This window comes from Diabrotica undecimpunctata, chromosome 4, assembly GCF_040954645.1.
Source record: "Diabrotica undecimpunctata isolate CICGRU chromosome 4, icDiaUnde3, whole genome shotgun sequence".
NCBI lineage: Eukaryota > Metazoa > Arthropoda > Insecta > Coleoptera > Chrysomelidae > Diabrotica > Diabrotica undecimpunctata.
In genome coordinates, this window is record NC_092806.1 from 146918118 (window position 1) to 146945710 (window position 27593).

General features: G+C 33.0%; 1 protein-coding gene across 1 annotated transcript in view; it reads right to left on the reverse strand.

Annotated features, from left to right (window-relative positions):
- Tomosyn (syntaxin-binding protein tomosyn) overlaps positions 1-27593 on the reverse strand; it is a 660678-nt gene that overhangs the window by 198750 nt on the left and 434335 nt on the right. Inside the window, exons 3-4 of the mRNA XM_072530470.1 lie at positions 12057-12254; positions 4887-5021 (exon numbers count right to left, since the gene is read on the reverse strand). Of these exons, the coding sequence (XP_072386571.1) occupies positions 4887-5021; positions 12057-12254 (333 nt within the window). The remainder of the gene's footprint in view (positions 1-4886; positions 5022-12056; positions 12255-27593) is intronic.

Here is a 27593-nt window from a genome sequence, read left to right on the forward strand (position 1 = left end):
TGAAGGGAAATTTATTTGGCGTTGAATTTGTAAAATCTAACGCAAGAGGAGTCAAGCAAGAGATTTCAGACGAGAGAGATGTTTGGGCGATTTTGAATCAGCAGTTGATTCAATTTTCTTTGTGTGGATGTCTTAAGACCGGTTAAGATGATAATACTCTTTGCATAATGACAGTTTAGAACAGAGTAATCATCACAAGATTTGTGCAGTACACCGGAACTGATGAAATTTCAAAAATGAGTATATAGGATGTTCCACCAGCTTTGTTGTCGTTTGCCTGCTTGATCCAACCCCATCTACGTCAGATCTTCGTCCCTGAGTATGGAAATGGTTTCCTTTTTGTTCCAGTTGAGAGTTTTGTCCTTGCAGCTCTAATCCCAGAGATAGTAGCAAGTTTCTCAAAGTTAAGTGGCAAAGTTTGTGAATCAAGGTAACAATTATAATATTAATTTTTCCAAATTAAACAGACATTTTTTTGCTAAAAGTAATAATTGCTTTCATTAAAATTTAAAAGGATTTGTAATAATTAATTAATTGTAAATTTTATGGTTGAACTTAGCTGTCATTATTTTTTTAAATTTAATGTTAACATATGACAGCTAGCTTTATTTTTTTCGATATTTATTTGTTTTGTTTGTTTAAAAAAAAAGGTTAATCTCTGTGCGGTAACATTTGTAAGTTTTTGTAGTATCTCCAACCCCTGGAGTTTGTAAACAGGCAACACATGTAAGTTTTTTTTGTAATTTTGTATTTTGCAACTCTTAATAATTTTTGTGCAATCTGTATTTTTGATAACTGTTTGTATGAGACAAAAATAAACGTTTGATTTGTTTCTCTGATCCATTTTTTTTTGTTTTTATTTAGAAAAGTCTCCTAACCCTTGTATGTATTCTTGATTTTAGGGAAGAAAAAATTTGCTCTTTTTCCAGCAGGAAGTTTTCTTCGAAGCGGCGTCCAAATAAAAATAGCTAGAGGTAACCTTGTCTGCCATATCTTGTTTCGTTTTTGTTCCAGGAGAATTATGTAAGTATCCCTTTGTTTCATTTTTTGGTAGCTACCCCAATCTGACACCCTTTTCGTTCACTTATCCACGACCCCAGCTCTCCAGCTAACCCCTGAGTGCCGTTCGCACATATAACGATTGTTTTGCTTGCCCTATCTTCGCTCCCATAGATTCAGTCCCCAATTTTCTACCCCCATGATCTTACCCTGAGGTAAGCAAAATATTTCGTTACAACTTGAAGCTAACACTAAAATAGTAGCGGTGACATCAATATATGGTTTTACACGTTTAAAAATTTAAATTCTAATGCGACCCTATTCATTGACCCCATCATTGTCACCAGCGCCACCTCTTTGACAGACATGTCTAGAGGCGTGATGCCAATAAACAACTCCATTGCAGCAGTTGGTGATGTTTTGTTGTGTGCACACATGCAGAACGCAGTTCTAGACAACCTGGTTGACCAACTCAGCAGCGACGAGTCCTACACAATAGCCTATACAGACGATAATGCTTGTTTGAGGACACATTATTTAAGAGATTACAACTCCGAAGTAATGCATCGTTAAATTTTCTGTAATTTGGCTACTGGCTAATATTTATTATTTCTTTCTATTTTATATTATCTCATTTCTTGCACTCATTTGCATTCATTTCCTCTGAACGATGTTATGTTCATTGGCTCCTTGGCCCTTTTATCTACTTGACAAAATATGCAATAGTTGGTTTTTTTCTTTTTTTTTTCTTCTAATTCCACTGAAGATTTTTGGAGAGGAAACATGGCATTGGTATGGTAATTTTAATTCCATATTCCACAAGCGAATCATAATCCATTTTTTTTTCGCACTATGTGACAACCTAAAATATTCTTGAAACTTTACCGTTGTCCATTCGGTTTCATTTAAAATAATTTATTTTACTTCTTCTTTCCTCGTTTTCCCGCAAAATTCTAATTATTTCTTGTAAATCATGGTTTATCAACATCTTTCGGCACTCTTCAATACCAGTATACTTTTCCAGTTCTAAAAATAAAAAAAATGCAAGCAACTATAATAAAGACTATCCCAAATAAGGAGCTGACAATATGCCGCAAGGTTGACGAAATAGCAACACCACACAAGTAGTGTTAAGTCATTATTTTGTGCAGTGTTTTTTTGTGCACACCCTTTGCGCTAGGTCAAGACTGAACATAGATTTCTGCAACGTTCAAATCAACGAATCCTTTACTGATTAAGTGGTAATTCTAATATTTGTATCGATCCTTTAGACCAGCGGTTCCCAACCTTTTAGCACTGGCGCCCCCTTTGAACACTGGAGACAGCTCACGCCACTGACAAGTTGGTTCAAATTAGAACAGTGAAATTGTGAAACTGAAAATGCTAACTCTATGTTAGCAAAAGCTGGGATGCAAAATAAAAATCCAGATATATTTAAATACGAAAGTTTATTTTCTCGTTAAACTTAACATTGTTTATTTATTTGAGAAAAACAATAATCAAAAAATCAGATTGGCAAAGATATGTGGATGAAAACTGGACTAATAACTTCGCAGATACTAAAGCCACTTCTGGGTAAACAGGAAAGTAGGTTAACCAAAATTCTTCCAAGTCAATGTTTGCAAAATCTTTGAATTTTATTTTTCAGTTCTTCCAAATGCCGTGATATGACGCCTTTCAAATCCAAACTAGATGTAGTAGAAGGGTTTGAATATCATCGAGGAGGTCGTTCAGTTTAGGAAAAGAGAAAAAGTTTGGCTTGGAACTGTGAAGGCGGCGTTGCAAAAGCGATATTAGCAAGACATTAAGTGTCTCAAAAAAAGCCAGACAAATAAGCCAAGTAAAAGATATTTTTATCATCTGTAAATTTTCTGTGAAGATCTTCTTGTTATGAAGTCATTAACAAAATTTCAACTTCTGAGTTTAAATTTAATAATCTTACAAGCATATTTCCTTTGGACAAACACCGGATTTCTGTGTGAAACAGGAGGGTCTCCTGAGCACTATAGTGCCTGAAAGAGCCCAGTGTTTAATGCGCTGGATTCGATGTGGTTAACTATTTTAATTGCTAAGTTTAATGTGACGTTGAGAGGTTCAGGTAAAGTCTGACTAGCTAAAGCTTATCTGTGAATAATGCAGTGAGAACCAATTATAGTAGGGTTCTTCTTTTTTGCCAATTCCATAAATCCAGATCGACATCCTGTCATGGCTTGGGCTCCATCAGTACATATGCCAAGTACTTTCTCCCATGGAAGTTCATTGATTACTAAAAAATCTTCAAGAGCAAAAAATATGTCAATGGCTTTAGTTGTTGTTTCAAGAGATGTTGAAAACAATATTTCCTCCAGGAACCGTTTTCTGTCAATAAATCGACAGTAAAACAATAACTGGGCATGCTTTGAAATATCAGTTGTTTCGTCACACTGCAAAGAAAAAAACGGTGAACCTTTTAATTTTTGCAATAGTTGATTTTTCAAATCCAGAGCCATGTCATCAATTCTACGTTTTACTGTGTCGTTTGAGAGAGAATTTTTTTCTACTTTCTTACAACTGTCTTCACTAAGTACGGTACTACAAGCATTAAGTAAACAAGGTTTAATTAGTGACTCACCAAAAGTATGTGGTCTCTTTTCTTTAACTATCAAAAGTACTATTTTGTATGATGCTTCCACAGCTTTCTCATTTTCAACACGAAAATTTGCAATAGAGTCAAGTTTCATACGTTTTAGGCTGCTTTTTTTGGCAATAAAAAATTCTAGGCGTTTATCTTTCAAAGAAGAATGGTTTGTAATTATAAGTCGTTCCAAACGTCCGGGGTGCATTGCATCATTACTAAGAACAGCAAGGCAGTTGATACACTGAGGTAAATGACTGCCATTTTTCTCCATAAAGGTAAAACCATATTTGATATAATCGTCTGAATACAATCTTTTCTTTGGAAGTGACTTAGCCATTTTCAAAGCTGTTACACAACACTATTAAATAATTCACAAACAATCACTCTGTTATTAAATAACGATTACACTGATTGCTACAAACAGCACACAGACGCTGTCGACTGAGACTGATGCGTGAGACGGAGTCACTGAACTGGAGCCAGGAGTGCTTGCAATACAGTATTGGTAAATATACTTTGAGCTCCTACGATGTTGCCATACATAAAAATACGAAATATAAGATATTTTCTTTTTTAACAAAATATATATTTTTTAATTTTTATTTTCTTTTCTTTGTACCCTCACGCCTCCCTCCCCTGAAATTTTCTCACGCCCCCACAGAGGGGCGCGCCCCCCAGGTTGAGAACCACTGCTTTAGACGTTACTCAAATCATCTGCAAATTCCGCTCACTAATCCTTGTAGCAGAGTCTAAGATCTAGTGTCCACAACGCAACTGGTTTAAAATAACAGTTCAAAACTAGTTAGAAACCAGTTTCAGGTCAACCGCATCGTGAACGAATCTCCCTGCATTTACGCTACCGACGTAAACAAAATAGGGTCCAATCGGTTTCAGACCGTACTTTTAAAACAGTTGCATCATGGACGCTCATCTTAACCGTCTCCGGTTTCAGTGCGTCACAATCGCTGGTCTGTCAAAGTAAATAAAAGAAAAAAAATGGTAGCAGAACATTACAAAACAGTAAGTTTATAAGAAATAACAACTCAAAATTATAGAACAGTTCGCATAAACGCTAATTTAATTATGCGACCGACAAATTTGATACACACGCTAAAAGTATATGCAATATAATTTCCTCTCACATCTTATATTTCATACTATTTTGTGTATTACTATATTATATATTTTAAACATAACAAGTGAAATTTAAATTTATAGCAAATAGTAAAGTTTCACTTACTGAGTTGGGAAAAAATTACTAAATACTTACACTTCTATGGCTTTGTTCCAGTTGATGATGTAACCGGAAAGATTGAAATTTTCTATCTGTACTACGTGAACGTTTCCTCTCTCCGTACCGACGTACAGCCATTTTGATTGCAGCGGCAGATGCATATACGTGATTCTGTAACAAAGTAAGCGACGAATAAAATCTTGCGAGAATCTTTTTAGGAAATACGGCGACAAGCAGATGACAATTTTACGCTCTAAATAAAACCCAAGGGATGCTTTGTAAAGTAGTCTCGTTTTTCTTATTTTTACTATTGTAACCTTTTTAATTTCAACATTGTAAAAGAGACGAGTAAAACGAGCTAAATTTCTTTTTATTAATTTGAGAAATGAAGATCACTAATGCGCAAAAACCTAAAGATAATAAAATTGTTTCATATAAATTTAAAATATGCAAAAAATAAAACAACCACTCTCCTCTGTTGTGTGTTTCTTGGATCCACTCTACTCTCACTCGTATCAAAACATATGTTCAGCGTGTAGCTGAATTTTGTTTTATTTAGGTACTAGCTGACCCCATGACAATGTGCTGTCTTAGTTATATGAGTCAAAAAATAAATAGAATGAGATCCGTTTCCAAAAACAAATATATAGTGTCAATTTGACTTGCCAAATGCCTTGCAATATGGACACAGAACGTTCATTTGTCAATAGCAACGATTTCTTGTAAACTGCCACATCGATTGCCACATTATAATTGAATGCTTCTCGATGTGGAATAAACGCGACATTTCAATGTTGTTCATCATCGATGCCGTTTAACTTGATTTAGCACTTCGAGTTGCTCGTCAATTTGACTTCCTCGTGTATTTTCTCTAAGAGTTCTACTACCTTTATATATATTTATATATATATATATATATATATATATATATATATATATATATATATATATATTGTTATGACATGTTTTTTGTTTGAATGATGAGCAATGAGTATTTTTAATAATATAATATATAGGGTTTTTATCGCGGTTCTCAAAGAATTAGCTTGTAAGTACTTTTTTAAATTATCTTTATTATAACTATTATGAAACACACATATATATCTAACCTAGTCAATGTAAATTTAAAATAAACTATCTTTAAACTGATATTCTTATAAAACTAATTAAATTCTATAGACAATCTAAAATTTAAACAAACTATCTTCAAAATTGAAATTGTTATGACACTAACTAAATTATATTAACAAAATTTTGTACCTTTCTTTCACTGAATGCCTAAATGAACTGTTTTCCACTATATAGATTCTAATCACCACTGAATGTCTTCGTACTTCAGTTATCCTTGTTTTTTGTGAAATTACTTTTTCCAATTATCAGCTTCTACCAATTTAAGATATAGTTTTCTTCACCAGCATTTATACACCACCAACCAAACCAGCAAACACCATTTATATTTATTCTTCTTTTCAATATACCAATATCCAATTATTATAAGTTGATTTATACTAATCTCCAATCATAATATAATTTTAATTCCTTCCAATGTCCATCCAATATTCTTCTAATATACTTTTATAATCTTCAATAATTATTTGTGTATAATTATAAATGTGCATTAAATATATGCATAAATTTTAATCTTCATTTAACTCACTATATTAAACAATTTGACTATTTGTAACTGATTCATTGACTGTCTTGAAAATTCTGAACAATTTACTTCACTCTACTAACTTTCATATTAAACTGGCCTGACTTCTGACTAAAAACTTCCAAAAACTGCCATCTTGAATCCAAATCACGGGTATTTATATCCTTTTGGATATTCCAGAACCATCTGGTAAGAGATCATGTTCCATTCGTTCTATTAACTTCTATATAGATGTTCTCGAAAAAAATATCTGTTCGATCCACCGCCATAATCATTATTCCAGAATGTTCCAACATAAACACAGGTCAAATTCTGCACTCTGGAGAATTCGTTAATGTTCCATTGATAATTTTGTTGACATTTAGGCTTTTCAGATCAGAATAAACATTCAAATTAGTAACTAACACTCTAATTTAATAAAATACACAATTCAAACAATATATTATTATAACCCCACTTTATATTCCCAATTATGATTAATTTCTATCTGTCAATCACTTCTAGAGTATTTTTGGTTGCCTATGCACATGGCTCACTCAAACATATCTACCACATTACAATTACTAAAATACAACTTTTTACAATTATTATATGCTAATTTATTAAAATTACCCCCACATAAATAATTTTTATTAAATTCTCTAGTATATAACTTATAAATTATTTTCTATAAACCCCAATCGTCACAATATATGTATATATATATAAATATATATATATATATAAATATATATATATATATATATATATATATATATATATATATATATATATATATATATATATTTACACTACCTGAATTAAGACAAGAAATAGAAAACAGTTTTCAGGTTTTCAGGAAGTAGAGATAGCCATAAATTCGCTCAAAAATAGAAAGTCACCAAAACCAGATAGAATAACCAACGAGCTTCTAAAACACGGAGGAGAAAGTATAACCCTAGAGATAACAAAACTAATATTGCACTGCAAGATACCAGACGCATGGAGAAACAGCATAATGATACCAATATTCAAGAAAGGAGATGAAGAAGACCCCAACAATTATAGAGGTATAAATATACTGAACACCGCACTTAAGCTTATTACAAAAGTCCTAACCAACAAAATCAATAAACTAAGAACTTTATCAGATGAACAACAAGCATTCAGATCCGGAAGATCCTGCGTAGACGCCGTATTTGTACTGAGACATATCACAGAAAAGGCCATCGAGTATAATGAACCAGCATATCTATGTTTTATCGACCTGGCAAAGGCTTTCGATCGCAAGTCAAAGACGTCTTACACCTACTGTATAAATGAAATATACCAATCAATATTATACAGACCATCGAAAACATCTACTTCCATAATCAAAGATAAATGGAAAAATACCACAGTGTATACCAGTACAAAGCGGAGTCAGACAGGGTGACTCGTTAAGCCCACTTCTCTTTAATATAATAATGGATGAAATAATACAAGCAGTATGTAAAGGTCATGGTTACAAAATGGGGAACAAAGAAATCCAAATATTATATTATGCAGACGACGCTGTATTAATCGCCGAGACAGGAGACGAGCTTCAAAGATTAACACACATCTTCAATACAACAGCCAAAAAATACAATATGATATCAGCAGAAAAACCAAATGTATGACAACATCTAAATACCCACTACGATGTAAAATCGAAAATTAATGAGAAAATAATAAAGCAGCAAGCAAGATTTAGATATCGGGGAATATATATATATATTTATATATATATATATATATATATTTATATATATATATATATATATATATATATATATATATATATAACTAGTTACGGATATGTTGAAGAAGAAGAAGACAACAAAGCTTAAAAGCAAGTGAAGAGGCGAAGTCTCTTAATGATACAATGACACAAAAGACACAAAAACAAGAATCTATATAGTAGCAATTAAACCTATATTAATATACATGGCGGAGACAAGACTTGACACATCTAAAACGAGACATCTACTAGAAACAACAGAGATAAAAATACTTCGACGAATATCAGGCAAAAGTCTGTTGAATAGGAAGAGAAGCAAAAACATAAGAAGAGCATGCAATATAGAAGACATAAATGTCTTCGGAATGAACGAACACATTGGTAGAATGGCAGAGGATAGGATAGTACGAATAGCACGAGCTAAGTCATCAAATGGACGAAGAAGTATTGGCAGACCAAGAAAAAGATTGTGCGATAATTTAAACAATTTACGAGGCTAATATTAAAAAAGAAACATGATTTAAAGCCTAAATACAAGAAGAAAGAAGGAGAAGAAGAAAAACCATTATTTTGACAAAGTTTCGGCAATATCAAGTCTGGTAGTAAATCTTCAAGCACAAGAAAGAAGCTTTACTACCTGATAGCGATAGTCACAATAGCGAATATGGTAGTCAACATTATATGGAACGATCGATAAAGGCCATGGAGCTACAAGAAAAATAAGACTTTACTAATTGTAATTGAAGATGCAATGTTACAGATTACACTAGATAATATTACGTTTTCGTTTAATTTTTTAAATTTCCTGTAGTTAACTGTTCGACATCTCGTTTTTTGCTCCATGTCTAGTACGGTTCTGTCGTCCCTATCTAGTATTACTCTGATCTTATAGATTTATAGACGTCAGATTTTAAAAATTTTTTATAAAGATTAAACGCTTTGGGCCAATATTTCTATTCTTCATATTGTTCGCTCATCCATTTATTTTTGGTGTATCAAACAATGTAATATGTTCGATTTATCGTTAAATTTAATTTCAATTTCTTATATCATATCATTTTCTATATTGGTTGTGAAATAAATATAAATATATTATTTATTGTGATATTATTATTCGTATTTCAAATAATTCTACTTTTTAATAAAACTCGTACTGTTCTACTAAAGAATACGGTGTTCCCGATGAGTTTTGAAATCGATTGACCCTTTCAAATTCGGAATATATGTTTTAATCAATCATCTGAGTTTCAAAATAACGATTTATGTATTTCACACAGACATTTATAAGAATATTCGGAATAGGATTGTCGATCAAAATTATAATAGCAGACTATATTGTCGAACATTTTTAGTCGAATATATCCGCAAGCTAACAACAGATTATAATCATTCATACAGCAAATGAGTCGTGGATATGTCGCTAGTGCTCTGCTTCTGTCGATTAAAAATATAAAAGACTCCCCTGATGACTGACTGTCTCATGAAAACATGAATGCAGATGTATTTGAAAAATGGTTTGGCGACTAACTGTTGCCGGACATTCGAAAAAATTCAAGTTACTGAAAAGTTACTGAAACAAAAATATGCCATAAAAAGCATTTGTTTAACTACAAAAATTCCAAAGTAAAATGTTAAAAAAAATTAACAGTAAAGTAAAAAAATTCCAAAGTAACTGGTAAATTTGTTTAAAAAAACATTAAAAATAAATAAATCAAACAAATTACAATTAAAGAGCTTATTTCAAAATAAGAAAGATACATGAGGCAGGAAATCGTAAATAAAGGCAAGGAATTAAGAGCTGAAAGAAAAAATGTGAAGATAGGGTAAAAAAAACTAACTGTGAATGGCATAAAATGGGTATGGACCGGAAATGGTAATTTCAAACGAGAAAATTCTAGAAATATGGACCCAAAAAACGGCATATAGTAGTGAAAAAAGAAAAAGATGGCCCATTATGCCAACGGACCCTAGCGATGAACAGGAAAAGGAGTTTGAACATAAATAGCAAAATAAAAAATAAGAATATGTACCTAAATATTGCGACATGGAATGTACGAGGAGTATACGAGGAGGGAGCATTAATCAACCTAATAGAAGAACGTAAAAAATATAAAATACACATCATAGCAATATAGGAAACACATTTAACTGGAAACAGCATTGAAAATATTAGCCCATACACGTTTTATACAAGTGGAGGCGAGAATAGGAATTTTGGAGTGGGTTTTCTGGTACATAAAGACGGAGAGCAGGTAAAACGATTCGTAGTAAAATCTGACAGAATGTGTGCAATTAGAATTAAAGGAAAAGAGAACATGATATCGCTGATAAATATACATGTCCCAACAGAAGAAAAAGAAGAAGTGAAGGATGAATTTTATGAAAAATTAGAGTCATTGTCTGAAGAAATGCCCAGACAAGATATTAAAATTATTATAGGCGACGCCAACGCGAAGGTCGCAAGAGAAGATATATATAAAAACATAACAGGGGGTGAAAGTAAACATTTGAATACAAATGATAATGGACAAAGATTGATTACATTCGCAATTGAAAACAGGATGAAAATAATGAGTACGCATTTCAGGAGAAAAAAAATATATAAAGGAACGTGGACAATTCCGGGATCAAATGAAACTAATCAAATATACCACATCTTAATACAAGAGAAGTTCGCCAAGTTAATAACAAATGTGAAAACGTGCAGAGGGGATGACGTAGACTCAGATCATTTTTTGGTTAAAATTAATATGAGAGAAGCAATAATTAAAAAGCATAAATGGAAAAAGAAAGTGAAACGTAAATTTAATTTTGAAAAACTGCGAAAATTTGAGGTAGCACAGGATTATCAAAAGGATATACAAGAATCCTACGCCAAACAAGATAGTACTACTGTGAGTAACATACAACAAAAGTTCTTGAAAATGACCAACACTATAAAGGAAGCAACGTCGAAGAACATACCAAGAACAAAAAGATTTAGAAAAAACCGTTGGTTCGATGACGAATGTAGAACAGAGTTAAAAAAAAGATCCGATTTGCGATTAAAAAGTTTACGATCGCGAAAACAAGACGACCTAGAAAGGTATGCCGAACAACGAAAAAAAAGTAAAGAGAGAATCCTAAGGAAGCGGAAACGAAAGTATATGGATGATAAAATAAAGCGCATTGAAGAAAATTACAAGAAAAATGAAATAAAAATTTTTTACAAAGAGGTAAAATACATTAAAACTGGGTACCAGGGAAGAACGATAAATGTAAAAGATAAGCAAGTGTACCATTTGTATGCTAACCCTACAATAACAAAAGTGGTAAAAAAGTGCAGGTCTAGTTTTTTTTTTCTATTTTATGTATTTTATCAAAAACTATATTTTTTATTCTTTTTCAACTTTTTATGTCAGGTGCGCCACCTCAAAAATCCAAACAATTGTTTTTTAAGGTTTTTTTTTTTATTATTCCGTTTTATAGACTTCAAAATAAAACAAATCACATTATTGGTTTGTTAAAATTACTGCAATAATTAAGATAAGAAAATTTCAAATACATTGGGGATTATTAGCTGTGTCTTAAAATCGATAATAATTTTCAAACTGAGTATTTACAAATTGTTTGAAAACTGAGTTTTTAAAACAAAAACCATATACGAGGAAATTGAATTTTTTATTTAATTGTACACTAATGATAATTTTATATACAACTAAACCCAATATAGCTCACATACTGATTCTGCCGATTTAGTTACGAATAGGCAGACTATAATAATAACGCAATATATCAAGCTGTCAATACTAAAATAATACTGGATGCTTACTTTTCCTTTTGGAACTTGAGACTTTGAACGATCTGTGGAATTCGCTGTCGGAAATTCCACAGGTGTAGGGTGTCGTCGGCGGTGGCAGAAATAAGGGCCCCCTCGTTGACAAGAAACTGTAGATGAAGGACGGCAGCGGAACCTGGAGGGCCATCCATATCGTGTCGTACGTGAACATCCACCCCCGGTTGGCCCAGTCTATTTTATTATAGTTAAGGAAAGTTTTTGTTTTAAACATGTTGTGGATACAACTAAAAGTAATAATTATAAACTACAAAGTGGAATATTCAGTAAATTTATACACACTTAAAAAAATATGTATATAGTAATACATGTTAATGGAATATACTATATTAATAATAAAGACACGACTCCTTAATTTGTTATACTTGTAAACTAAAATGCGTTGGTATACAAAGAAAGCTGCTGGTGGCAAATATTTTTGTATGAGACGTCCTATTTTGAGGAAATTTCAAACGGAGTACCTGTCATATTACATCAAATTATAACTAATACTCAATATATGATCAAGCGTACGAGCAGTGCGCACCTATGCCATCATTGTGATTTTGACAAAAATAAAAAAAGCTAAACCACATAGAAAAATTTAGTGAAATAGAATAAACATTCTACTTTATGTTTGCAAAATAACAATTTAAAAAAAAATAACAAAGAAAAATGTATTGCGATAAAAGTAACAGGATGCATTTGCGCATGATTACCAACCTGCAAGTTAATTGCACGAGTATGCACAAATATGTGGATATAATTTAAAAACAAGATCAAGGTTTGTAAATATTTATTTTTACTATGGTTCCTAGCGAATGTGATATTTGAAGTTCTTAGCGACGTCAGATCTTGTAAACTCTGGTGATTCCACATTGCACATAGTACACAAGTACACAGGTTCATGATCTTTGCCCATTTCTCCACATATTAAACAAATATCGCTCGATGCTTGTGTACAAGGGAATGGTTCCGCAGAAGACACGTAAGGTAAGGAAACAAAATCTGAAGACATTTAAATAAATCTTAATATACTCAAAGCAAATTGTTTTACATGCGTTCGAATACAAATTAGGTCAATACCGAGTGTGATATTGGTAAAACAAATAATAAACAAATAAGTGAGAAATGTTATTGTAAATAATTAAATATTTATTATAATCGGCCTTGTAAAACGTATATTTAAAAAAGACGAATGTAAACACAAAGCGTTCATATTTCAATCTAGTAAGTAAATTTCCAGACTGTCGTTATGTAAATTGCAACCGCGACCTATCTCAATTGTAAGCACTTTTTAGTTTTCAATAAAGTAAAAAAGTACAATATGTCTTATAGTGGAAGTCCAATGCCACATGGCGACCTTGAGAATAAAGAATGAGCAATAAGAAAAGAAAAGAAAAAACAAAGATGGAAGATGGAACTCTCTTAAAAAATATAAATATTCACAATAAAAAAAATGAGGAACAAATATTCATCAATCAAGCGGGCAACAGTGGAGGTAGTACAGCTCAGACGGGAACAGGAATGAAAAAAAATGGATTCTGGAGGTATTAGGAGTGACAGCATGGATAATATATAGAAGATGGAGAAGGCCACTGAGGCAGCAAATTCGACAGGAGATGTTTGAATGGTGTCCAAAAAAATAGCTTAAGCCACTATTTCAAGGATTATAGACTATATTAGTCCACATACTAGGGTTATTCAACAATTGGTATATTTACCATGTTCAAATTAATATTTCATCCATTTTAAATACATATATTAAAACAATTAAATACTATTAGATAAATTGACAACAATCAAGTGTTATAAATAAAGAAATTAAACATATAAAATAGCCGCTCCAGACAATTTAACACTGGTTAACTGCCGCCCTAACCTAGTTGTTAACCCTTATGGATTTAGATCCCTTACAGCTTCCATATTAAGTAGCCAAAATATTTGACATATTATCGATGACAACTTTTTCCTCGCTACCCAACGGGAGTACTTTTTGGGGATACTTTAATCATTTATTGATACCCCTGTATCCACCGCGGAGTCAGCCTGAGCTGGATTATAAATAACAACGTACAATTAACAGATTTAATGAAAAAAAAAACGCCGTATTAATGAGAACGATGATTTTTTGGCACTAGTTCTTATTTTACTACTCTAACTCTTCGACAATTAAATCAAATGCATTAATTATTACTCCAATTGGTCGGGTGGTGCAAAAGAAAATTATGCTAATTATACAAATCTAAAAGTAGTGGTATCACGCTATCTGACGATTTAATCCTCATTTTAAAACTTAAAACAAAACAGAGATACATAGCGTGACCAGTACACTAACAGTCAACTGAGATTTCCTTAATTTAAAATAAATTAAGCTAACTTGAACAATAACGTTAGACTGATACTGTGCTATATAAAATTCAAACAAATAAAGTGTAACAGATTTATTAAATAATTTACCACAAACAAAACAATGAAATAAACAATGTGGTAAAAATATTTTTGATTTATAACACAATTTTATAGCACTCTACGATTTTATCATCTTTACAGGTCAATTGATCATACGAAACAATAAAATTCCTTAAAACAAATTTCTAAAATAGATGAAAATTTATCGATATTTGCTAAACACAAGTACGATGTCGGAGACGTAAAAAATCAGGAGGTTCACATTAAACTCTTAAAACATAAATATATTTTAAAGAAATCTTATCGATGTTCTATTCCGGATGAACGTGAAAATGAAAGTCAAATAACCACGTTACTTGAGGAAGGACTGATGGCAACTTTTATCGCCATAAGTTTCTGAATGTGTGGCTGTCATTCAGAAACTCCGCCTGCAGTTTTGTTGGGTGGACCGAGTAGCTCGACAGAACTTAGCACTTAGCACCTTCTGATAGATTTTAAAACCATACAGCTCATAGAAACAGGATTATGAGAGGCTTATGATTATGTTTCATAAGAGGTCAAAGAACGACGGTAAAGGAACCGATAGAACCAAAACACATAGAAAAGGATACGTAAATTAACTACCTAAAAAAATTTATATGGAGAGGAAGAACAAACGACGCTAGAAACGGAAACACCAGAAATTATCACAAATGAAGAACCTGAAGAACAGAAAAGCAGAAGGTAAAGAAGGGATACCAAACGAGATACTGAAATATTGTGGAGCAGCAATGATAGAAGAATAAATAATATTAATTAATAAAATTAAAAAACACTATAAAATACCGGAAGAATGAGGAACGAGCGAACTAATTCTACTATTCAAAAAAGGAGATAAAAACAGTCAGAAAACTACAGAGGTATAAACTTATTAAATACTACGCTAAAACTTATAAACTAAAATTTTACAAATGCTAATAAATCAGAGGATAAGTTTAGTAGATGAACAACAGGGTTTTCGTTGTGGAAGATAGTGTACATGTGCAATATTCGTTATAAAACATTACTGAGAAATCACTAGAGTATAATAGACCAACATTTCTGTGTCTGATTGACCTAAAAAAAGCGTTTGACAGAGTAAAACTCAAAGATGTAATCCATCTTCTGTATAATAGAGAAGTTCCCCTAAATATTATAAAAATTATCGAAAACATCTATCAAAACAACAAAATGAAAGTCAGAATAGATGGACAACTTACAGAACCTATAGAAATAGGCAGCGGAATAAGACAAGAGGATTCAATGAGCCCCATGGATGAAATTATCAAAACCGTTAATAAAGGAAGCGTATACAGAATGGGAAACAAAGAAATCAAAATACTCTGTTACGCAGACGATGCAATATTGAAAGCCCAAGATGAAGATAGTCTGCAAAGACTGGTCCACAGATTTAACATAAGAGCAAAAGAATTTTCTATGACAATCTCATCTCAGAAAACTAAAACAATAGTAGTCAGCAAAGAACCAACCAGATGTAAAATAGAAATTGATGGCATTAGTACTGAACACGTAATGGAAATAAAATACCTGGGAATTACACTGTCTAGCTATGGAGACCTAGACAAAGAAGTGGGAGATCAAGTACAAAAAGCAAATAGACTGGCAGGATGCCTTAATAACACTACATAGCGAAACAGACACATTAAGACTGAGATGAAATGAAGAATTTATAAAGCCAGCGTAAGACCAATATTGACATATGCCTTAAAAACAAGACCCGACATAGCCACAACGCAAAGGCTACTGGAAACGGCAGAGAAGAGAGTACTGAGAAGAATTACAGGAAATACGCTGAGAGATCGAAAGAGAAGTGAAGACATTAGAAGAAAATGTAACGTACAGTGTATAAATGAATGGATACAAAATAGAAAAAAAGAATGGAATAACCACATAAGCAGAATGGTGGAGACCGTGTCATCAAAATAGCAAGAGATAAGTCATCAATCAGAAGAATAAGTATCGAATAACCGTGCAAAAGATGGAGTGGTAACCTTCCATAGAGGTATTAATCCGGCAATAAACAAGCAGAATTGTTTATAAAGAGGAAGAAGAAGAAGTTTCTGACAAGGAATTTTTCTATTAGGACCATGCTCTATGCACAGTTAACTTACATAAAGTTGACCTATACCATTCTATAGCATTATGTTCCAGAAAAAGACGCAATATTTGTATTTAGCTTTATCTGCTGTTATTTTATGTCTCTGGCATTCATATTCAAAATTACTCATTCATTCTTTAGCATTTTCTTTATCTTGAAGTTGATTTAAAACAAACTGGCTTTGAATTCGGGAGATATCCAATTTAGCGAAGACTTTGTCTCCAGTTAAGCAGTTAACGTATCAATTAGTCTAATTACTTCCGCCAATTCGTCAAACTTTCCGTGTATGAATCGGTAACAATAGAGTCTAACGTTATTTCTGCACAACCCTGCAACGTCAGAGAACCGAAGATTTTAAATATTAAATTTGTAATATAATTTAGTCTCTTGTATCATTACATAAACTTTCTTTACGCGAAAGCAACATACCACTTTATTTGGCTTAGAATATAAAAATATACTGGGTACTCAAAATCATTTTACCAAACTTTACCAAAAGATTGGTACATCTCCAGATTTATACCATTGCCAAAAAAGCAAATACTAAGAAATGTGAAGAACACCGAATCGTTAGCCTCATGAACCACTCACTCCAAATATTCTTAAAGATCATCCATGCTCGCATATACAAGAAATTGGAGGAGGGTATTGCTGATGTACAATTTGGATTTCGCAGCGGCCTTGGCACAAGAGAAGCACTTTTTAGCATACAAGTATTGATATAACGAGCAAGAGATGTTAATACAGATGTCTTTACCTGTTTCATTGACTTCGAAAAGGCACTTGACAAAGTACAGCATGAGAGGCTTATTGAAACTTTGCGAATCGCAAACATCGATGACAAGGATATAAGAATAATAGCCAATCTCTATAGGTAACAAGTACCCAAGATTCGAGTAGACAATCAATTATTCGATGAAATCCCAATATAAGGAAGAGTACGACAAGGTTGCATACTCTCACCTTTGCTGTTTAATGCGTACTCTGAACATCTATTTCGAGAAGCTTTGGGAGAAACGACTGATGGCGTGATTGTTAACGGTGAAGTAATAAATAATCTAAGATATGCAGACGACGCTGTCCTTGTTGCTGAAGGATTACAAAGACTGATAGATCAAGTAGTTAACATCGGTAGAAAATATGGAATGAAACTTAATAATAAGAAGACGAAAATTATGATCTTAAGCAAAAACCAAGATACAGATGCAAAGTTTATGGCAGACAATGAGATATTGGATAGAACAGAAAAAATAACATACCTAGGATGCAATATCACAGACAGCTGGGATCACTCATACGAGATTAAATGTAGGATCGAAAAAGCAAGGAGAGCCTTCCAACAGATGAAGAAAGTTCTCTGCAATTTAACCTTGAACTTACATCTCCGACTCAAAATCCTTAATTTTTGTGTGTTTTCTGTTCTTATGTATGGAGCAGAGGCATGGACACTCACTGATGCGTCTTGCAGACGGTTGCAGTCTTTCGAGATGTGGTGCTATCGTCGCATGCTCAGAATATCATATTATGTACATTATATAACTAACGACGCAGTAATGCAACGTTTACAAAAAGAACCTGAAGTCTTGATATCCATTAAAAAAAGAAAGTTAGCATATTTCGGACATATAGTGAGAAATGGAAATAAATACAGAATCCTACTATTGATATTAGAAGGGAAAATAGATGGAAATAGAGGACCAGGACGCCGCCGAATATCCTGGCTTAAGAATTTGAGACAGTGGACAGGTATGACCACCACAGACCTATTTTGAACAGCTGCTAATAAAATACGATGAGCCATTGTAGTAGCCAACATCCATAGAGGATAGGCACTAGCAGAATAAGAAGAACTCACAATAATTCAAATAATCTGTTGACCCAATTATCTGGATGGTTGCCTCATAATAAACTACTTCTTTAGTATTTTTAAGTTCAAAATCTTGTTTATCAGACATTGCAGATGTTGTTCAGTACGCCCCCTTTCAGACGAGGATACTGTATCCGAGATACGCGTATCCGAGACGCAGATATTACATAGACTCAAATGGAGCTTTTCACACGGGACTCGCGAGAGATACAGTATGCGAGATACCGAATTCAGTATCTCGGACCTTCCTGTCGCCGACCACTGAATGCGTATGCGAGATACAGAAGAAACATTACGTTAAATGAACGCTTTCAGATACGAATACTTTTGCACCACATTCCATAGACGCGCGATTTTCTGTCGAATAATTTTGAATGAGCAACGAAAGAAAGAAGGTGTTTTCTGAATATAGTTAAATAATGGAGAGTACCTACTGTATTTGATAATGACAAATTTATTTGTTTGGTACAATCAAATCCCTGTCTATGGGATACAGCATCGCCAGATTACTGCAATAGAAATAAAAAGCAGCAGTGCTGGGTTGAAATTTCTAAGCAAATGTGCGACAATTTTGAAGCCATGACTGCAGTACAGCACAATGAATATGGTAAGAAATAAACATGTTTTTGTTATAAATACATAGGTATTTTGTTTCATACGTATACAGTTTAGTTTTAAAAGTTTGCTAATTTAAATTTTGATTATTTAACGAATATAAAACTACATTATTGTGAAAGGAATACGGTCATTTTTTATTTAGGGCGAGGTAAACAATTTACAAATTGGAGATAAGTACACAGATTTATTTTAAATTTAAGTCATAGACTTTAACTTTAACTTAAAGTCATAGAAAGCCGTTTTTTTGACAAAATATTTTACGCATAGTTGTGTCTTTTTTACTCAATTGAATTTCCAAAATTTTATGAAGTTCTTCAAACGACTTCAACAGACATTCGAAAATAATTAAAAAACTTCGATGGATCTTGCAATAAATCTTGATACAGCAAATTATACGTTCCCTTGGTTTCTCTTAATTCTACAATAGGATGAACCCACAAATTACGTCGTCTTTTCAGTTTCTTTTTCTTTTTATTAAATATGTACCACAGCATAACACACTCTTGTACATCCATAATCCAAAAATATAACCGCACTGCACTGCTACTATTTTCATACTGACGAGCATGCTCGTGAATCCGATACAGTAGCCATCGAAAATTCTGTATCTCGCATACAGTATCCTCGTCTGAAAACCCTGTAAGCGATCACAAAAAAAAGATTTAATAATGAACAGGATGTCGTTATTATAATCTTAGTTCCTTATTGCTCTTGAAAATAGTAAAAAAACAAAAATCATTATCTTTATAATTTAAAATATTTTTATTTAATATCTTTCTGCACTACAAATTAATTTAATGACGATCCATTACACGAAAGCTCACTTTACTCGAACCTGTTTAACACAAAAGGAAGCTTTCGGTATTGTTACTTTTTTTCCGAATCAGATAAAATTACCGCTAGACCTCAACGAGTAGCTCTAAACGACAAAACAGGTAATCGAAGCGGAAGTTACAAAAGAAAAAACTCCGAGCTAGTTGCCATCGATTTCTCTGATAGATGTTTACCGCTGGTAGGCATTAAAATTTTAAAATCTTCTCAAACTCTCAAACGTGAGTTCGCTCGGAAATGTTCTTTTTTTGTTGAAATACAGAAGAGAGATATGATTTTCAAGGATGCAATGTACAGAGCAGATCTGCGAAAACCAAACAAGCTAAAAAAATATATTCGCAATCATTTATTTCGCACAAAACAAAAATATTTTTAGAATACGAAATAGATTTAAACTTTTCGTGGTTAAATATACTGCGTCTTAATTGAAGAGGAGAATCAGGATAATAAACAGTGGGGGCTCTAAAAATACATGGCGGTTAAAGATTATCGTTGGCTTCTGATAACACTGCCCGTACAAACAATTTTAATGAAAAATAATAAGAAATAGTGTTCACCCAAAAGTTGCAGATTTTCGATTGAAAGTGTATCCATTAAATTAAACTGGATCGGTAGAAGACATGTTTAAGTAGAAGACGAGGTTCAGAAAAGTGTCGGCTTTTGGTCTCCATCAAAAATGCAAAATTGATTTCCTTCGTAACAGATCTTATTGCATAGCAGGCTGAGTCTAGCTTCTTACTTAACAAATCGATATGATCAAAACAGTTAAGGTTGCTATCTATAAAAATACCAACAAATTTTATAGAATCAACGATACTGTTCTGGCTGATATTAAGAAGCAAGGGTTGAAGAGCTCCTTTATAGAATAGTGTTACTATGATTTAAGTAAATCAGAAGTTATAGTTGCATAAAGAGTTTTTCCAGGTGATAATGGTATCATCAGCAAAAAAAATTCCATTTATTTTAAAATTAGTGATGTCATTTATGAAGATAAGGAAAAGTGGAGGACCCAATACTGAACCTTGTGGTACTCCAAATACAATGATTTTGTGACTAGAGTCGGTACCATTTGCTCTAACTTCTTCTTCTCATGGCACCGTCTCCTTTCGAAGGATGGCGATCCAAATGGCAATTGTAGTTTTGGAAACTGCTGCGCGAAAGATTTCTGCGGATGAGCGGTCGAACTATCTCCTCAGGTCTTTCAGCCACGAGTTCTGGCGTCTTCCTACTGATCTTTTGCCCTGCACTTTTTCTTCCAGTATAACTTGAAGTGATTCATATCTTTCGCCTCTCAACACATGACCCAAGTATTGCATTTTCCTCTCTTTGATTATTCTTAGTAATTCTTTTTGTTTACACATGCGACGATGTACCTCAACATTAGTAATTCTTTGTACCCATGGAATTCTCATTATTTGTCTGTATATATACATCTCAAAGGCATCTATTCTTTTTTCTATTTCAGAGTCCATTGTCCAACTTTCACAGCCATACAGTAAGACAGAAAAAACGTAACATCTGATCATTCGGATTCTAAGCTGTAGACTAAGGTCTGATCTCGTAAAAAATGTTTTCATGCTCATGAATGTTTTCCTTGCTTGTTAAATTCTTGATAGGATTTCTTTTTTTGGATTATACTGACTATTGCTATTTGCTCCCAAATATTTTATGGAATTTACCTGTTCTATTATTTGACCCTTGGCATACACCTGTACGTTTATTGGTGTCTTTGAAAATACCAAAGTTTTATTTTTCTAAACGTTTAGATGTAAACAGAACATTTCGCTGTGGTGAACTCCTTCATTTATTATATTTTGTAGTTCTTGTGCGTTGCTTGCTATTTACACGGTATCATCAGCATATCTGATGTTGTCTATGCTGATTCCGTTAATCTTAATTCCGCCTTCGAACTCGTCTATTGCTTCTCTGAATATAGACTCCGAATACAAATTAAACAGTAGCGGTGATAAGACGCAACCCTGTCTCACTCCTCTTCGGATTTGCATGTCTTCGGATGTTGTGTGCTCTATTTCAATTGTTGCCGTTTGGTGCCAGTATAGTTCTGAGATAATTCGCAAGTCTTGTTCGTCAACTCCAGTTGTTCTCAGAATTTCGATTATCTTTTGATGGTTAACGCAGTCAAATGCTTGCTCTAACTAGCTGTTTCCTATTCCCCAAGTTAAATTGGAACCAATTCAAAGAAATACAAGATATTCAGTAGAAATTTAGTTTTTTTATCAAAATGTCGTGATTTACACAATCAACAGCTTTGACAGTTACAACAAACAGTGGCAGTGTAAAGATTATTGTTTAGTGCTTGGTAAACTTCATGTAGTACATGAGAAAACATAGCATAATACGACATTTATTAGATAAAAATCCGAACTGATTTTTTGATAAAATGTTGTTTTCAACGAGAAAGAACATACGTCAAGCATTTATAAGTCTCTCAATAATTTTGGATGGTACCGGTAGTAAGGCAATAGATCTATAGTTGCAGGCATTCGATTTTTCACCACCCTTATGAAGAGGAATAATAATGGCTGTCTTTAGGCACTCTGGAAATATACCTATTTTAAAGAAATCATTAATTAGTGAGACCAGGACTTCCAACACATTTTTTGGGAGATTTGAGAAAATTTTTATGGATAGTCCATCAGTACTACAGGAAGATTTGTTTTTGATACTACTGATTGTTTAAATCAGTTCAGATTTATCAATAAACTTAAGAGGGATAGGAAATGGGATCTTGTTCTGACAAAATAGTTAATATTATATTTTTACTCACGTTAACGAAGCATTCATTTAGATTTTCAGGGTTTGGAAGGGAAAATGTTTGAGCTGTGTTTGTTTTATCTGGAAGATTGTTTATTATGGACCAAGTTTCTTTTGCAACACTTTTAGAGCCTCCAAGACGATTTTGATAGTAAGCTTTTTAGCTGTTTTTATAAGTTTTAGGTCGGATTATCTGTACTTAATGATATTTTCAGTGCTATGCTGTAGTGAATACTTCTTTCTGGAGTAAGAAAGGACCTAAAAGCAGCAAGATCAGCTTCCACCTCAGTTGGACCAATTCCATAGGCATCGTTAAATTTTTCGTAGATCTTCAGTCTTAGTGGGAAGTCCTTCGGAAGTCCAAAATAGTTTAACGCTTGTGTTAGTGAATCCATCGTAACATACTGAAGCAAGTTGGTCACGTAGAAAAGCATAATGTAGTTTAATGGCTTTTAAGATATCCGGTGCCCTTAATTTTGCTAGAAGATATAGATTGTTCGAGTTATTGGTTAATCTAAACTCTTGGTGGGGCCAGAATCCAGATTTATCGATGATTCCAAAGCATCTTTCTTAATGAAAATTAATATGGGATTTGAAAATATTCTTAGATTTGCAAATTTCGGTGGCTTGCTTATCTGTGAGTATTTTCTACTTCATTTTTGTTGTTGCTCGAAATGGTAATTGGATTTTCCAAGCTATTTGGTGTTGGTTCGGAATAAATGAGGATTCTATAGACCATTTAATGTTTATATCAAGTGGCCAGATTTTCTACTTAAATAATAACTCAATGGAGGTTTTAGATTTTTTTACCTAATTTAATTGAAGAATCACTCGCTGTATAGGCATCTTGAAGGAGGGTCTTCTTCTTCTTGTGCCACTATCGGAGATTGGAAATCATCAAGGCTATCCTGACCTTGTTTACAGCTGACCTAAAGAGTTCATTAGTGGTACAGCCAAACCACTCTCCCAAATGAAGGAGGGTATAACATCTTATAATATATTCTTTGATATCTCGCTTCTCTTTAATAAAGTGAACAACTTGTATATGGGTGTAAATCAGTCCGTCTGTATTTGTATCTGTCCGTCGAACGAATACAGTTGTTTTGTAGAATAATTAGATTTTCTAGGTACATAAGGATACACAATCTGTATCGTTTATCTAATCCTTTCGTTCTTTCAATTTCTGTTAGTTATTTTAATAGCTGCCACTGAAACAGCTAAATAATTTTCTGAACTTAACTTGATTCCTTGAAATACGCCCATGGACTACCTTCAGTTTGTTATATCTGCTGCATAAGTGTTTTCCCATTTGATGACATTTGTGAGCTTACTTAAAGGCAAAATTCTAGTATTTTTGCCTATTTCGTTCAGAATTATTAACGTTGTTCAAGCAGCAATTAAGTCTTTTTTTGAAGCATAAATAAACATAATATTTAATTTTACTTCGAGTTTTTAAACAATGCAAGCAACTTGGATCAACACCGTACTCTTATCTATTATCTATTATAGATGCAAGATTCCAAAGCCAAGTCATGATTTTTAAATTCTTAGAACAACAGATCATTGAACTCCTTGTAAGTATCATTTATTTACCTAATATTTTGGTCCTCAAGAAGGTGTCAATATATTCGAACGTCATATCAAAAAAGCTGCCAGTGCCTTTCCTTGGACCACTCTATATTTTTACAGCTACCCGATATTAACATTGTAAAATCGCAACTTCCATGGATTTGTCAGAAAATATCCTTTTTTATTGACATCCAGCCCGAGGATAGAGCTTTTAGTAATCTAATATATTTATGTTTACGTTAGGGGATACTTTTCGAAATTGATAACCTATTTAAAAAAATGTAAAAAGAATAAATGTCGACGTTGGAAAAATGTCACACAACAGGAAAAACCGTCCATTAGTAGGAAATATTTTATGGTTTTAATTTTATTAAAAAAAATATCGACAAAAAAAACTTTTAAAGTTGAAAGGTATACACAATAAAATTATTTTTTTATTACAAAAATAATAAAGGAAACCCCTTTAATTGGTTCTAATTTTTAGTTAACGACTACATCGCTTTACAGTTTTATGTTATGTACGTTAAAAGCATATAAAGATAATGGAAAAAGAATAATGTATATGACCAATAAACCTTTAAAACAACAACGCTGTCCATTAACGGTTTTAAAATTTTATTTTGGGAAAGATATACAAGTTTATAGCATAAAAATTAAAAGGAATATGGTAGAAAAATATTAGATATTATATTAGTACCGTTCGCGTCATAAAAAACTTGTACAACTCTTATAAGCAAAAATCGTGTTTTTTAAGTTGTGTACGTTGATCTTGTCACATGTGTCATTCTAATTTTTAGGGCACTGTTGCCAGTTCAACGAAAATATTATATGAAACCAGCTAAAAGCAGGGCTGTGCGACAGACCGCCAGTTTTAAGTATACTAAAAACTAAAACATTATCGAGCATTCTGTATCAGTCAGTCACATTTATTTAAACATGCATCCTAAAAAATTTTCCTATTACTATTGCAATTTTCCATTATCTCAATTAAGTACCCACACATTGATTTGTGTTTTATTATAATTTATGAAAATATTTCAATTTAAAAATAATGATAGATAATCAATTTAGAAATAACTTTAAATTATTTTAATAAAACATTACAGTGAGATATTGGATTGTAACTGTCACGTTTTGAAAAGCGTTTGTTCGTTCCGGATATTTTATAGTTTATAATACATAGGATAAAGTATAATGTTAGTTTTTCACATTTATTGTTCTTGTAATAAATAATAATTTAATCTTGGTAGTTTGCCTGTTACTAAACTTATTGACACAAAATACAGTTCGTGTTCGGTAGGTAATTGAAGTATAAAATTACAGTATATGCATTCCAATGTTACCTGTGCAAATACCTTAGGTTTAAAGATCCTTATGATCCTAAATTTTCCTAAAAGATCCTAATTTGTCAGATACGGTTTTTTGTTGTTAATGATAAAAATAATACCTATCTAAAAACTTTATACATTTTTGAACGTTATTTTTTATATATTTAGATTTTGTGTAATTCCGTTATCTGTGATGGCAACAACGAATTGATTTACGGACCATTGTATCCAGTCTGAACACAGGTTTACATTGGGAAAAAAAGTGTACCAGTTTTATATGACGGGAAGTGTACCAGTATATGGTGACAAGTAAATTTACGTAGGTCAGTAAAAATAGGGTTCAAGTGGTTTTCTTTTCATTCGTCCTTAATTTATAAAATACTAGTAATTTTGGGGGGGGGGGGGAGGGGATCCAATCAATTACATTTACAATCACTCCACTTGATTTTTTCTGTCACTCTCCTATTTAAGGCTAGGATGCCAACAGAATAATATTTGAATGTGTTGTACAACTTTCATAACAAATTAGTCACGTTTTGGAGAGTCGCTGAACTTTTTGCGTCTTATGAACTCGACCTATAACGTATAAAACCAGCATCATTCTAGTTTGTCAATTTATTTGTTGGGAAAGCTGGAGTTTTGTATTATATTTTTTATATATATATTTAGGGATTCTACAGTATTCACTGCCTTCCCTCGCTCAACCGTTTCCATCTCTCTCTGTTGTTCCATTCTCCATCGTTTAGTCCTCTCTTACTCATGGCGTCGTCTATTTCGTTCCTCCAGGATTTTCGGGGTCGTCCTCTTTTCCTCCTTCCTATGGGGCTCCATTCGGTTATTCTCTTTATCCATCTGCTGTCACTAGTTCTTCTTACATGTCCATACCACTTTAGTCTTTTTTGTTCTATATATGTTAGTATGTCTGTTTCTATTGATGTTCTTTGCTTTATTTCGTCATTACTTCTCCTATCCATTCTTGTTACTCTGCAGCATCTTCGCAGGCATTCCATCTCTGTTGCTACTATCTTACTGCTGTTTTTCTTGTTTATGATCCAATTTTCAGCCCCATATGTCATAATACTTCGCACTAATGTTTTATAAATCTGCGTTTTTGTCTTCATATTTAGGTGTCTATCCCACCATACTGAGTTAAGTTGTCGGATTGCTGTTCTTGTTTGCCCTAATCTTTGTGTAATTTCTTCCTCTGTTGTTGCCTTTTTCGTGATTATAAACCCCAGGTATTTGAATTTATCCTTTCCTTTGATTGTTACGTTGTCATCAATCTGTAGATCTTCTATGTCTTCTTCACTTGTAGATAGGTACTCTGTTTTCGCGAGGTTAATATCTAGGCCAGCCTTGGTATATTCTTCTTGTAGTTTCTTCATCATGTAGCTGAGGTCGTCTTGGTCTTGTGCAATCACTACTTGATCGTCTGCAAAACTTAACGTATATAGGTATTCGTTCCGTACCGGTACTCCCATGCCTTTGCATTTTCTTTTCCATGTAGTCAAGGCTTTCTCTAAGTATATTTTTCAACCTCCGGGATACATTTCTCAGGTGCGGGTCAAATTATATTAACATCCAGAAGACCAACCGGAATGAGAATGGAACTATCATTCCGATAGGAGAGTTGACTCCAGGGCAAGAAAATCCACAACTAACAACATGGCTTGCTAACAACCATAGCAGAAAAGACCAGGATAAAACCTAGGATTTGGTGACAAGCATTTTTCCTTACTATAATGTAACACTGTAGCAAGAAGTCGAATAATTTTTATTTAAATTCAATATAATATTTAAACATGTATTTTTCTGCCCTTTTTGTTTAATATTTTAATAAACATGTGTTAATTTAACTGTGTATTGTTTCTTCTTTTTACTTGTTTGCGTGTGTTGCTCCAGAGTAGGCCATATTCACGTCCTGAGTGAGCTAGCCAGGGAGTGTTTCGTATAACGTCTAATGTAGCAATTTTGCAATTGATACATTAGGGGTTATG